Below are 16,049 nucleotides of genomic sequence, written 5' to 3'. Positions count from 1 at the left end.
AGATGTACATAAACCCAATGAATTACAGTGCGTACATCTCCGATGGTGGATCACCTGCTCGTGTGCAGAATGGCTCCTGATTGAGAGGCTGCGGCGGTTTGGGTATGGTGGAGTTGGGCAGCATTCCTGGTGACACTGACAGTGGCATCCTGACCATTAGAATCCCGACAACCCCCCAGAAAGTACCTTAAGCCTCCTCTGCCCCCTAGCCTAACCCTTCCTTGTGGGTGCCTAACCCTAGCCTTCCCCGGTGAAGCCCAACCCTAACCCTCCCTTCCCTGCTGACTAAACGTAACCCTTCCCGCTTGGTGCCTAACCCTAACCTCCCCTTCTAAGTGCCTAACCCCCACTCCCCGGTACCTAACCATACCCATCCCTTCCCTGTACCCTAACCCTAACCACTCTTCTAATGCCTAAACCTAACCTCTCCCCACCACCACCACCCCCGCGCGGACGAGAGCGTAACCCGCTGAAAGAATGATCATGATTCCAGGTGTCTGTATTTTGAAGCCGGGATCCCGACCTCTGTCGGGATTTTGACACCGGATTTATGCCATCGTTCGGGATTTCGGCATCGGGATTTCCCACTTTAACTACATCCCGCTGAAAATGGGGGTGCATTGCCCACATTTTTTGAAAGTGATGAGGCTAGGGTCTGCATATTTCCTGGCCAAAGTAATGTAAACTGCTTGGCCATCCTGTGTAATCTGAGGGTTACTGAGAGCTTCGATGATCAGATGCAGCAGCGGATCACACAAGTATGCAGGAGGCCATCTGTTTGCACAAGACGCCTACTGCTGCTGTTGCATACTTTTGTACAGCAGCTGCGTCCAACAACATATCTATTGTCCATCTGTCAATCAGACCCTTATATTTCAAAATACTTTTTTGATAGCAACTCTGCTTACTTGGAAATACTTTAGCGGGCTTAATAAGAGGTGTCATAAATACTTTTTTCTTTACTGACAGATTAGCATGTTCAGTGAGATTTCTCTGCTGTAAATGTGCCCTGCAGACACCAAGTGTACTGGACTGAGTAAGGAGTTAATCATTCTGCAGTTCAATAGTTCTACAAGGCAATTATAGCCAGCCCTAAAACACACTACTTTAATGACCCGCCCTCAAGTGTACAAACTTAAGTGACAACCATGAAATGCAGTCACACACACATACTTCTCCAGAGCACATCCACTCAAACAGTACATGGGGATAGGTATTAGGAGATTTAGTTCACACGCGTGTTGGAACCTGTCAAGAGTGACGGGCTAGTGCAGAGCTGACTGGAGAAATTTAGGCTTATACTGTACTTGAAATACACGTCTATAACTATACAAGCATACACAGTGGTGTTGTTAATATGGAACATATTTCTGGAGTGCTGACAAAATACTTGTGATCACTGACAACATGCAGATAATAGTAAAGATTATACCATGCCTGAGAGGGAGCTTCAGGATCTATAAGAAACTCCTACTTCTACTATGTGTGGCGACAGTTTTAGTACTGCTTGTTGGCAACAAAGAAAAGCTATTCAACAAAATATTGCCAAGGCAATCAGCCAATGAAAGGTAAGAGTTACAGAGTCCTATTATTTTTTCTTTATTAATTTATATATATACTGTACGTATTTATTTATATATTCATTTATTAGAATTTGTAATTTTATCACAATTCGTATGTTTAATTTTACAATCAGCCATATAGATCACGCTGTGTTAGAAGTACCAAATTGTTAGAAGAATCCTGTTGAATAAACATTCTGATCTCATGAAAAGCTTACAGCGTGCCTAAACCCGTTACACCTAACACTGAATACTGCACAAGTTTCTAGGGCTGATTCAGTGGTGTACGCTAATAACACAGCTGCTGCGTCTTTGTATGCAGCAGCTTTGCCAAATTATGCAAAAGTCGCAGAAGGCGTTTTATGTAATAGATGTCCACAGCCAGCTTCTGTGATTCGCTACTGTGTGCAAAGACCAGCATCAGATCAACTGTGTGAGCATCGGGCATCTGAGTATAACAAGGACGTAGCTACTTGACTAGATATTACTAATCTGCCCCCACACCGCATTAACGTAGCAACATGGACTGCTACATGGAGATATTTTTACCTGTTTTTACCTGTGCTTCCATATTTTCCCAGTGCCTATATCCATTCCTCTTACAGCCCAGACCAATAACTGTGGGGTGGGTGCTTAAGCAAAAGGACCAATCACAGAATGAAACCAGCAGATTACTGGATATTGGTCATCCCACACCCCCCTCCCCATCTTCCCGGTTGCCATTGCCATGTTATACATAAGGAAGAAATTGGTTAAGAATGATTTTCCCAATTTTGGTTAATGATAATTGAAAATGAACGGCTGGGGAGGTAATATTTTGAAATAAATCATATGTATAGTTTATCTGTAAGAAAAGGCATTTATGTTATCAGTATTAGCACTAGGCCTGGGGTATCCTAGCTAGCATCCCTACAAAGAACAGCGAGTAGGGATTGTATCCTCTACTACTCAGTGAGAGTTTAGTGCATGGCTATGACATTACATCCAAGCACCATACTTGCAGCCCATCACAGACACGGAGGAATAGCAGCTGGCAGCTTCTCTTTCATTCCATGTCAGCCTCAGTAAATACAACAAATGAATTAATAAATAAATAGAGACAGAGAGAGAAAGAGAGATTTCACTAATGGTGTGTACACACGGTGAGATCCTTGCTATGCCCGATTTTCACTTTGTGATTTCCCCTGAACTCCCCGGAGCCCAGCACCACCGATTTTCACTAACTTTTCTTGAGATATGGACTATGTGTGCTTACGATTTTGGCTTATGTGAGATGTCATTGACATGTGAGATGAACTAGATAGTACACCGATCTAGCAAGGATTGACTTGCCTGCACAGTCTATCTTTTCTAGCGATAGCGACCAGGCGGGACCGCGCATCGGGATCGAATCGGGATCGCAAGTGGCATAACACCTTGCGATTTGCACTAACTTTTCTTGCGATTTTGACTGTATAGTCAAAATCGAAAGAAAAAATCTCACCGTGTGTACACGCCATAAGTGTGCCAAAGGCTCTGCGAATAATCTAGTAAACTTTACAAATACCAAAATAAAGTCAATAGTCAAGAAGTCCAATACATTCCCTCATCCAAAAGGTGGCCACTCAATTGCTTCAAATGTAATTCATATTCCAAAATGACGTGGAATGAAATCCAGATGATAAGTAATAGCGCCTTCAGTGTAATGCTTATCCTCCATTACGGATATTATATGTGCACCAAACAAGAAAAATTCTTATCTATACTTGCCTATATTTACATTTTATCCTCAGACCTTTCTTCCCATCCATGATATTCGGATGTGATATAGACGATGTAAAAGAAAAATTGCATTGTGTAGTACTGATACTATTCTGTGTTCTCGTGCAATAATTATGAAAAGACAGAAAAAAGAATAAAGTCACATAATGTGAATAAAACGCTCCAAATTGTAATTTCTCTGCACCAATATGTAAGAGGTTGCAATCAGCATGTTAGTGGTGCTGGCTTTCCACTGCTGGGCTTAGGATTGTATGTTCTGGAAAGAGCCTCAGGGTCAGGAGCTGATTCAGCTCAGCTGAACGATCATGGCCGCGTTGAGCTGGGCTCACGGCTTGTAGGGGCAGGGCGGAAAGGGCTCCTCTCCTCTGCTTTCTACATTAATATACATACACTAACATATTGCACTGCACAATGTCAACATGGAAAATAGGTATAAAGACATGTTGACACCAGAATGTCACCATACTATTTCTACTTATTTAGCATAAACCTAATACTAAAAATAACAAAAATGGCATGTTGGCATCAACATCACCATTCTGAACCGGTCTACATTTTGACCATGTTGACATTGGTAGGTGTCAACATTTTACATGTCGACCTATTGTCAATGTCAACATTCTTGTGTTGACATTCTGTCAACATTCTGATTACTGACCTACTGACTGGATTCCTCGGTACACAGTTGTACTTTAAAGCATAAAACAGGTCAGAAACAGGGATCTTTCATTTCATAGTAGTCTCACTTAATCTCAATACAAAGGTTTTACATATTCATTATACATATTGAGTATCCCTTATCCAAAATGCTTGGGACCAGAAGTATTTTGGATAACGGATTTTTCCGTATTTTGGAATAATTGCATACCATAAGGAGATATCATGGCAATGGGATCTAAGTCTAAGCACACAATGCATTTATGTTTCATATACACCTTATACACACAGCCTGAAGGGAATATTAGCCAATATTTTTAATAACTTTGTGCAGTAAACAAAGTGTGTGTACATTCACACAATTAATTTATGTTTCATATACACCTTATACACACAGCCTGGAGGTCATGTGATACAATATTTTTTATAACTTTGTGTATTAAACAAAGTTTGTGTACACTGAGCCATGAGAAAACAAGGGTTTCACTATCTCACTCTCACTCAAAAAAATCCGTATTTTGGAATATTTGGATTAGGGATACTCAACCTGTATTTCAGTGCAATCACAAATGCAAAGTGTGGTATTTAATTTCCGTACTCACTTCTTGTTTTTGCCAGTGTGTACTGTCATCCAGATAGCCAGGCAGATCTGTAGCAGTCATATAGTTTTACAGCAGATGTTGTCTCAGGATATAATGTAAAATGCATGTAAAACGCAGTCATACCACTCTTACATATAGTATATATATATATATATATATATATAAATAGTTTAATAGTTTTATTTGAGGAGCGCTATAATGAATTAGAAATGTCTCAATTGGTTAAAAACCACTTAGAATATTAGAGAATATGAACTGTGGAATGACTGTTATTACCTTAATGCACACCCAATGTATTCATATATAAAGATTAATTTATTAAAATACAGCAAAAACAATTGTTAAAATATTAGAGATTTCATTTTCACAAAACAGTTTTTCACCAAAAATAGCAATGACAACTTTCAGGCTTTTAATAGCCCATTCACTTTTACAGATATAACATATTATAGTGTTCACTATATGTTATATCTGTAAAAGTGAATGGGCTTGGTAGAAAACAGTAGATCAAAGTCACAGATAGGGAGTAAATATTTTTAAACAACACAATATAAGTAATCTTCAACAAGCAATGGCTACAGGTGTCAGATGATCAAGCGTTATACATTTTCAAATGAATAATAATAACTGTGCTTTATAGAAAGAAAGAAAAAAAGCTTATATGCTTAACTCCCAATTTTCTTGATTAAGGAGAGACAGTGTAGATTCTAAAATACTAGAATTCTTCTATTAATTCACTTTGCATGGGGAGAAAAGGAATGGGACTTTGGAGCAGACTTTGTGCTTCAGGTGCATAGAGACACTTCAATATAATGCAGGAACAAACGTAGTGTGACGCCTGCAAGCCCTCTTTTCTAAGGGGTGACACCGCAAATGTATTGTGTACATGAAATAGAGAGTCACACAATGGTGTATTTAATTTTATGAGCTGTTCTCTTCTAATGGATGTATTTTAGGATAGGAATAATGAATTAAAGAAGAGAACAGCATATCTGTATGAAGAGTACACACCAAATAACTTATTACAAAGAGCCTCCATACAGCTGACTTGTAAGCCTTTAATTCAGCCATGGAACATACCATGGTAGATCTACTTACTGGATTCCTCGGTACACAGTTGTACTTTAAAGCATAAAACAGGTCAGAAACAGGGATCTTTCATTTCATAGTAGTCTCACTTAATCTCAATACAAAGGTTTTACATATTCATTATACATATTGAGTATCCCTTATCCAAAATGCTTGGGACCAGAAGTATTTTGGATAACGGATTTTTCCGTATTTTGGAATAATTGCATACCATAAGGAGATATCATGGCAATGGGATCTAAGTCTAAGCACACAATGCATTTATGTTTCATATACACATTATACACACAGCCTGAAGGGAATATTAGCCAATATTTTTAATAACTTTGTGCAGTAAACAAAGTGTGTGTACATTCACACAATTAATTTATGTTTCATATACACCTTATACACACAGCCTGGAGGTCATGTGATACAATATTTTTTATAACTTTGTGTATTAAACAAAGTTTGTGTACACTGAGCCATGAGAAAACAAGGGTTTCACTATCTCACTCTCACTCAAAAAAATCCGTATTTTGGAATATTTGGATTAGGGATACTCAACCTGTATTTCAGTGCAATCACAAATGCAAAGTGTGGTATTTAATTTCCGTACTCACTTCTTGTTTTTGCCAGTGTGTACTGTCATCCAGATAGCCAGGCAGATCTGTAGCAGTCATATAGTTTTACAGCAGATGTTGTCTCAGGATATAATGTAAAATGCATGTAAAACGCAGTCATACCACTCTTACATATAGTATATATATATATATATATATATATATATATATATAAAATAGTTTAATAGTTTTATTTGAGGAGCGCTATAATGAATTAGAAATGTCTCAATTGGTTAAAAACCACTTAGAATATTAGAGAATATGAACTGTGGAATGACTGTTATTACCTTAATGCACACCCAATGTATTCATATATAAAGATTAATTTATTAAAATACAGCAAAAACAATTGTTAAAATATTAGAGATTTCATTTTCACAAAACAGTTTTTCACCAAAAATAGCAATGACAACTTTCAGGCTTTTAATAGCCCATTCACTTTTACAGATATAACATATTATAGTGTTCACTATATGTTATATCTGTAAAAGTGAATGGGCTTGGTAGAAAACAGTAGATCAAAGTCACAGATAGGGAGTAAATATTTTTAAACAACACAATATAAGTAATCTTCAACAAGCAATGGCTACAGGTGTCAGATGATCAAGCGTTATACATTTTCAAATGAATAATAATAACTGTGCTTTATAGAAAGAAAGAAAAAAAGCTTATATGCTTAACTCCCAATTTTCTTGATTAAGGAGAGACAGTGTAGATTCTAAAATACTAGAATTCTTCTATTAATTCACTTAGCATGGGGAGGAAAGGAATGGGACTTTGGAGCAGACTTTGTGCTTCAGGTGCATAGAGACACTTCAATATAATGCAGGAACAAACGTAGTGTGACGCCTGCAAGCCCTCTTTTCTAAGGGGTGACACCGCAAATGTATTGTGTACATGAAATAGAGAGTCACACAATGGTGTATTTAATTTTATGAGCTGTTCTCTTCTAATGGATGTATTTTAGGATAGGAATAATGAATTAAAGAAGAGAACAGCATATCTGTATGAAGAGTACACACCAAATAACTTATTACAAAGAGCCTCCATACAGCTGACTTGTAAGCCTTTAATTCAGCCATGGAACATACCATGGTAGATCTAAACCTGGGGCCTAATTCAGATCTGATCGCAGCAGCAAATTTGTTAGCTAATGGGCAAAACCATGTGCACTGCAGGGGGGGGGGGGCAGATATAACATTTGCAGAGAGAGTTAGGTTTGGGTGGGGTGTGATCAAACTGAAATCTAAATTGCAGTGTAAAAATAAAGCAGCCAGTATTTACCCTGCACAGAAACAATGTAACCCACCCAAATCTAACTCAACCCACCTATTCTGCCTCTTTTTTTATTATTTGATTGCATAATCGTGATAATGCAAATGGCGTCATCATACCCACCGCAATTGATCCTTTTGACTTCCGCCAGGAAATATCTCAGAGGAGAGGTCCAAAGTATAGGCAAATATTATTTATTGTTCCGGAGCTTCGTACATTTAGCATTTAAACAGCCCCCATAGAAACTTAGGGGGCTGCCTTATTGGTCAAAATCGTGTATTGCAGCAGGTATCTGCTGAAGTCCCCCCTAGATACATCCACAGGATGCTTAACATTTGCATGTACCTGCTGGAAATGGGTGTTGTTGATAAATATGCTCCTGAATCTGATAAACTGAAGTACAATCCATTCCTAATTTTAGATGATAATATCTGGTGTTTTTGATTCATTATACATGCAGTATTTTGTTACTTAACCTTATTGAAGATGAGTATTTAGAATGAAATATGATTTATTATGATGATGCTCAGTGATAATATGTGATGTCATCAATGCACCTGCAGAGGAGGATGGTGTTCCTGGCAATTATATATTATACTAAAGATGCACCTTCATTATACTGTATTATATGTAGTTAGTCCCAGATCCGGATTAAGACCTCATGGAGCCCTAAGCAAGGTATTGGTTTGGGGGCCCCAGCTGATTCATTCCTGCAAAAAGACCTTAGTGTTAAATTTATTAATGATTGAGGTTTATACCCAATAATTATAATGTGTTATTGCCTCTTGTCATAGGAATAAGAAATGAATCGCCACCCTAATTAATTAAAAATAATATGCAGAGACAGGGACTACAATAGGATCCCGTTCCAATGATGTGTTAGATGTGTTAGATGTGAAGTGAGCACTTACGCGATCTCTTCACTTCTCTCCTTCCTGCTGAGCGCGCATTTATAAAATCTGCGGACATCTGAAGGTGGCATTAGTTACCAGGGCCAAAAAAACGGCCATGGGGACTTCTTTTATAGTTGAAAAAGGGAGACCACAGCATATATCTCCGACATAGGCTAACCCCACTCCGTCGCCTCTCCGGACATACACTAGTCCTTAGTGAAAAAGTCTACCCACAACACCAAACCTCCTTCCCTGGACATATAGTACCTGTCTTTGTCAATAATCCAGCTCTGGTAAACGTTGCTAAACTGATAACAAGCTGATTGGCAGCAGGAGTTAATTGAAGAAATTGTCAGTATGATATATTCGGGCTTTATTTAGATTTATTTACTTTCGGTAACAGAGTCGGCTTATGTAGCTTCGTATCAGAATCGGAATTAGCTTTATTGGCCAGGTATACTTGGAATTTGTCTTCGGTTTGCTATACAACAGCCATGTAGGTAACAGATAAACAGGTGGGGATGGTGGGGGGGGGAAGAGGGGGGGGGGGGGCAAGTACAGTCATACAGATAGGTATACCGTAGGTACACAAGTGAATTACATGTATGTCTGGTCAGTCAATGTTCAGGAGCTCAGCAGGCGGACCGCTTGGGAAAATAAACTTTTGAGGCTTCAGGTGGACCCGACGGGGACGTCCCTGTAACGCCTGCCTGAAGGAAGCAAGGTAAACATGCTGTGGCCGTGGTGTAGCTGGTCCTTTACTATCTTCGTTGCCTGCTTTTTAGCTCTGGACAGGCACAGGTCCTGGACTGAGGGAAGGTCGGCCCTGTTGATCTTCTCTGCGCTTCTGACCACCTTTTGGAGCCTGCATCTGTCCCTCGCACTGTAGCCGGCATGTAGTGAGAGACAGGGACAGCGGCATTTTAAATGTGGAATCGGTCAGCGGCTCCTGATTGGCTGCCAATCCTCAAGCTCCGATTGGCTCACGGCCGATGCCATATTTACAATGCAGCTCTTCCTGTCTTTCTCTATATGCCGGCTACTGCCTGCCGCTGCCGTGCTACCTGGAACACTGGTGGGTCCAGCACTACATATACCACACTGCCGACACCCGGGCCCCCTTTCTGCCTAGGCCTGGAACTCAAGTACCCACAGATGGCGGGCCTGGTCCCTATGAACTTGAAGGAGTCCACTAGCGATACCACACTGTCAACAATCGTTAGCGGAAGTGCACTAGCTGACTTCTTCCTGAAGTCCACTATCATCTCGACAGTTTTGAGGGGGTTTTGAGGGGGTTGAGTTCAAGGTTTTTGTGGCTGCACCATTGGGCCAACCGGTTTACTTCCCATCTATAGGCCAATTCGTCCATTGATGAGGTCGATGACGGTGGTGTAATCGGTGAATTTAATGATCTTTACTGATTGCACTTGTGAGGTGCAGTCATTTGTGTACAGGGAGTAGAGCAGGGGTGAGAGGACACAGCCCTGAGGGTCCCTGTACTAATGGACCTCGCATGAGAAGTGACTTCCCCCTCTTTCACTACTCGTGTCTTTCAGGAAGTCTACTATCCAGGAACAGGTAGATTCAGGGACCCCTAGGCAAAGTAATTTGGGGTGGAGGCAGAGGCGGATTGGGAACAAAAAGCGGCCCTGGAAAAATTTGTACTAGTGGCCCCACATGGGCAGCACCAGAGGTGTAAGGTCTAGCCAAGGTCTAGGCATGGGCCATGGCAGCAGCACCCTCCCCCCAAGACTTTCCAGATAGTGGGCATGTCTAGCATCAAGGGGAAAGTTACAAGGAAATAAAATTAAATATTATGAGCACATTATATGACACACCTTTAGAATTTAGGAAACTATATAATTCTTTAGAAATATATATTTTCTTGCTTATTACACCAACCATAACCCAATCACTATTCACTCAATCTTATATGTCAGCTAAGCAGGCAGACAGAGCATACACTAGATCATCTGCAATCACAGGCTAAGTGGCAAAGTAATTTTCATATATGCAAATTATTTTGCATCTTATTCATTATGTCTATAAATTGGACCACATGTCCTCAAATAAAGCAGGCCCCACAGGTGCGTCGGCCCACCGGGAATCTTCCTATGAGCCCTATGGCCAATCCGCCTCTGGGTGGAGGATGCTGGGGACTATTGTATTGAAGGCCGAGCTGAAATCGACAAACAGGACCCTCGTGTAGGTACTGGGCATGTCTAGGTGCTGTAGAATGTAGTGCAGGCCCAGGTTGACTGCATCCTCGACACACCGATTTGATCGATAGGCGAACTGTAGGGGGTACAGTTGGGGGTCAATCACAGATTTCAGGTGATTCAAAACCAGATGCGCAAACGTTTTCATGACCGCAGACGTCAGTGCTATTGGCCTGTAGTCATTCAAGTTTGTGATAGAGGGTTTCTTGGGGACCGGGACAATAGTGGACCTTTTGAGGCAGGAAGGGACTTTATGTAACTCCAGCGATTTGTTGAAGATCTTGGTGAATATGGGGCGAGCTGACCCGCACATGCTCTCAGGGCAGATGGTGACACTCCATCAGGACTCAGAAATTTCCTGGGTTTGGTCCTTTTGAATAGTGCCTCCACCTCTTCTTGGCCGATTTGCAGTGCCTGGAGTTGGCCGTCGGTGTTCGGGGCATCGTAAAGGTGATTGTTTGGGTCACAGGGGGCTTCTTTTGTGAACCTGCAATAAAAGTGGTTCAGCTCGTCCGCTAGGTCTTGGTGCATGGTGGTGGACTTCGATGTTTTCTTGTAGTTGGTTATGGATTGTCCTAGAACCACTTTTTTGCTAGTCTGATTTCTTTAGTCAGAGAGTTCCTAATTTGGTTGTATAGTGCTCCGTCACCATTGCTATAGGCCTCCTCTTTGGCCTGACGAAGTTGCCTGAGCTGGGAGTTGAACAAGGGCTTGTTGTTGTTGTAAATGCTGTAAGTCTTGGTAGGTATACACATGTCCTCACAGTAGCTGATGTAGGATGTGACAGTGTCTGTCAGGTCATTCAGATCAGTTGCAAAGGCTTCAAAGACCCCCTTTCCGTGCAGTCGACGCAGGCCTGGAGCTTCAGCTTAGCCTTGTTGGTCCATTTCTAAACAGTCTTGACGACAGGCTTAACTGCTCTCAGCTTCTGTGTATAGGTGCAGCACATGGGATAGACCGGAAGGCAGACTTGAGAGTAGTGTAGCAGTGGTCAAGGGTGCACCCATCCCTAGTGGGACACATGACTTGTTGTTTGTACTAAGGTAGCTCCTTTCTCAGGTTAGTTCTGTTGAAGTCGCCCATCACTATATACAGAGAGTCTGGGTGTTTTTGTTCTATGTCAGATATGCGTACGGCCAGGTGGTGCAGGGTTTCGTTCGCGCAGGCAAGGGGTGTAATGTACACTCCCACAAGGACAATTGAGGGAACTTACCGGGGGGAATAGAAGGGGTTGCAGTTGATAATTAGCATCTCCAGGTGAGGGCTACATGATTTGCCTAGGATTGTGACATTGGTGCACCATCTGTCATTGATGTAGAAGCAGATGCCACCACCCTTCATTTTTCCTGAGAGAACCTTGGAGCGATCTGCCCTGAAGAGACTGAAGCCCGGCAGAGACATCGGGTCGTCTGCAATATGGTCGTCCAGTCATGTCTCTGTAAAGCAGAGGACGGACGACCCTGTAATGCAGGCATTCCCAACCTCGGTCCTCAAGGCACACTAACAGTCCTGGTTTTTGTGATCTCCAGGCTTGAACACAGGTGACTGAATTAGTACCTATTTTGATTTAACCATCTGTACTGAAGCCTGGATATCACTAAAACCTGCACTGTTGGTGTGCCTTGAGGACCACGGTTGGGAATGCCTGCTGTAATGCCTGACCCTGCGCTGCCCAGACGGAGGGACAGTTCATCGAACTTATTTGTCAGTTAGCGCACGTTCGAGAGTCATTTCCGCTCATCCATTTCCAGGTTTTCATTCCAACCATCCAGATCTGACAATAAATCTTAAAAAACCTACACTTGATCCAAACACTCTCTCAAACTACCAACCCATCTCTCTCCTCCCTTTTGCCTCCAAACTCCTTGTGCGTATTGTCTACAACCGCCTTACTTCCTTTCTTTTCTCACACTCACTGCTTGACCCATTCCAGTCTGGCTTCTGTCCTCTCCACTCCACTGAAACTGCCCTTACAAAAGTATGCAATGACCTCCATGCTGCTAAATCTAAGGGACACTACTCTCTACTTATTCTACTCGATCTCTCTGCTGTTTTTGACACTGTGGACCATCCTCTCCTACTGCAAATCCTTCACTCCATTGGTCTGTGTGACACTGCCCTCTCTTGACTGTCTTCCTACCTCTCTGTCTCCTCACATGACTCCACCTCCCTCTCACTTCCACTAACTGTAGGTGTACCCTAAGGTTCTGTCCTTGATCCTCTTCTCTTCTCTCTCTATACGTCCTCACTAGGTAAGCTCATTAGTTATTTTGGTTTCCAATATCATCTCTATGCTGATGACACCCAAATCTATCTTTCCTCTCCAGACCTCTCCCCTGCTCTCCAACAGTCTCTCTGCTACCTCTTCCTGGATGTCCCAGCGCTTTCTTAAACTTAACATGTCTAAGACCGAGCTGATCATCTTCCCTCCCTCCCACATAACCTCACCTCCTACAATCTCATTATCTATTGATGGCACTACTATCTCCTCTAGCCCCCAAATGCGCTGTCTTAGAGTAATCCTTGACTCCTCCCTCTCCTTCAAACCACACATTCAGCACCTCTCACAAACCTGCCGTTTTCATCTAAAAAATATTTCCAGGATCAGAACCATTCTTACCCAGGATGCTACTGAGACTCTTATCCACTCACTGGTCATCTCCAGACTGGACTACTGTAATCTCCTCCTGACTGGCATTCCTGAAAACCACCTCTCTCCACTCCGATCTATCCTCAATGCTGCTGCCCGGCTCATTTTCCTCACCAAACGAACTACGTCTACATCTCCTTTTATACTAGACCTTCACTGGCTCCCCTTCCCTTTCAGAATCCATTTCAAGCTTCTCACACTTGCTTACAAAGCCCTCACCCACTCCTCTCCCATCTACATCTCTGATCTTATCTCCCTTTACACTCCCACCCTTCCTCTTCGCTCTGCTAAAGCACGACGACTCTCCTGCCTACGGATTACTTCCTCCCACTCCTACATCCAAGATTTTTCACGTGCTGCTCCACTTCTCTGGAATTCCCTACCTCTCCCCCTCAGACTCTCCACCTCTCTACATAACTTCAAACAGGCTCTTAAGACCCGCTTTTTCATCAAACCCAGCCAAATCTCATCCTAACCCTCTGTTCCACGTTTTCTATGTACCCCATCTGTGTCACCCCTGTCTGTCTACCCCTCCCCTTTAGATTGTAAGCTCTCACGAGCAGGGCCCTTTTCCCTCATGTGCTTATCCTTTGTCTTATTTTAATAATCTTCAACTGTACCACATCCAGCAGTCTTCTGCCACCTGATACTTATTCCAGTGTCATCTGCTGATGTAACTGTTTATTTACCCTGTACTTGTCCTATACTGTCATCAACTGTAAGTTGCTGTTTTCCTGTTTGATTATTTGTTTGATCATTTATGTACTCTATAATTGGGTGCTGCAGAACCCTTGTGGCGCCATATAAATAAAGGATAATAATAATAAGGTGTATGGGCAGCATTAGGAGGGCTTCCCTGCTTTATTTGGTCACCGGTGGGGTAGACAAGGGCATCAAAAAACAAGGGGAAACAGGTATTTTGGCTGAGCTGCATAGCTCCGAGGCAGCCATCTGCACCGCCATCTTGGATTGTAATTGCTATAATCGTTGCTGCTCTTTAATCCAATGGGTTTATTTGAAACAAGTGATAAATAAAATAACTTTGCTTTTTCTGTTGCTGATTTAGTCAATTATTCCAGGACAAAGCAGGCTTGTGGAAAGGTGTTATAATCCAATTCCGATTGTGTAGGTGTGAAAAATCTCAGTGTGAGAGGCCTTTGAAGTAAATTTCTTGTGGGGGTAGTGATAATGTGTCTTGGGGAATGGCTAGGATTCTGCAATTTGAAATGAACGGTGACCCTTCTGCAATTCAAAGCCTACTCAATATACTGTATATAAGTTGATTAATGCAAGTCAGAGTTATTTGTTGCCCAGAGAACAGAGGTGAATGATGTCTAATGACGGGCTGGATGGAGCCAAAGGTGGTCATTCCAAGTTGATCGCTCGCTAGTAGTTTTTTGCAGTCATGCAAACGCTAAGCCGCCGCCCTCTGGGAGTGTATTTTAGCTTAGCAGAAGTGCGAACGAAAGGATCGCAGAGCGGCTACAAAAATAAATTGTACAGTTTTAGAGTAGCTCCAGACCTACTCAGCGCTTGCGATCTCTTCAGACCATTCAGTTCCAGATTTGACGTCACAAGCACGCCCTGCGTTCGGCCAGCCACGCCTGCGTTTTTCTTGGCACGCCTGCGTTTTTTCGAGCACTCTCTGAAAATGGTCAGTTGACACCCAGAAACGCCCACTTCATGTCAATCACTCTGAGGCGGCCATTGTGACTGAAAAGCTACATTAGACCTTGTGTAAAACTACATCGGCCATTATGAAAGTACGTCACGCGTGCGCACTGCGCCGCATACGCATGTGCAAAAGTGCTGTTTTTTTACTTAATTGCAGCGCAGCGAACATTTTCAGCTAGCGATCAACTCGGAATGACCCCCAAAGATAGGTTGCAGTCCACAACAGTACCTTGTCTGGGACATCAAATGCAGAGTACAGTAGATTCCAAACTGAAGGACTTCTCAGTGGAGAGATGCAGAGGTCTCAATCCAGTGTGTTTCATAGCACATCCCTTGGTTTTGATGAGATGTCCGTGTAGAGTAGTACAAGTTAAAGGTAGGTCCTTGGATATTTTTGATGATTCATAGGTCAGTTGTGGTGAATTTAAACTGTTTTATGGAGATGATCAGGAGCATGCAAAAAACGAGGCAGCCATCTTGGCTGGCTGTTGATTATCATTTCTATTTTGTCTTCTTGTTTTTTTGGTTTTAATAGTTAATAACTATGATAAAAGGATTGAATGAATAGTTTGGTCAATTTAAAGTTGTGGAAGAATACACCCAAACCCCTCCCCCCCCCCCCCCCCCCCCACCACCACCACCACCACCACCCCCACCGCCCCAAACAGTCCTCTATAATGGGCCTGAGTAGTATGCACTGCCAATGTTGTAGAGGGATGTTTTTCTACTGCCTAAACATCTAATTTGCCAACACATGACCCACGCATGTGTCCATCTGCACACGGAGTCACTGTACTGATTCTCTGCTGCGGTTCCCTGTACATACATTCAGGGGATATCACACAAATAATATTGGATAAATAGGCCCCACAGTAACCAAGAGGAAACAGCACACACTACTAACCAACCAAAGGCCTCCTTTTCATTACTATGACAGCAAGCACAGGATGAGCCAGAGGTGGTGGAAATTTATTTGGAGCTCCACTAGAGCTGTAAGTGACTGTGACAGGATACGCAGCTTCAGGCCCTGCAGGAGCTGTACCCCTTGGTAATATGGCAGTTCCA

General features: G+C 42.3%; 1 protein-coding gene across 3 annotated transcripts in view; it reads left to right on the top strand.

The window, feature by feature from the left end:
- Window positions 1-1,158: 1,158 nt before the first annotated feature.
- Window positions 1,159-16,049, top strand: part of LOC135056213 (alpha-N-acetylgalactosaminide alpha-2,6-sialyltransferase 2-like) — a 187,731-nt gene continuing 172,840 nt past the window's right edge. For all 3 annotated transcript variants that reach the window (XM_063961098.1, XM_063961096.1, XM_063961097.1), the window contains exon 1: window positions 1,159-1,568. In XM_063961098.1, the coding sequence (XP_063817168.1) occupies window positions 1,408-1,568 (161 nt within the window). In that variant the 5' untranslated portion in view covers window positions 1,159-1,407. The remainder of the gene's footprint in view (window positions 1,569-16,049) is intronic.

Source organism: Pseudophryne corroboree, chromosome 3 (assembly GCF_028390025.1).
Source record: "Pseudophryne corroboree isolate aPseCor3 chromosome 3, aPseCor3.hap2, whole genome shotgun sequence".
Taxonomy (NCBI): domain Eukaryota; kingdom Metazoa; phylum Chordata; class Amphibia; order Anura; family Myobatrachidae; genus Pseudophryne; species Pseudophryne corroboree.
Note: the sequence above shows the minus strand (reverse complement) of the source record. Positions and strands in the feature narration are given on the sequence as shown.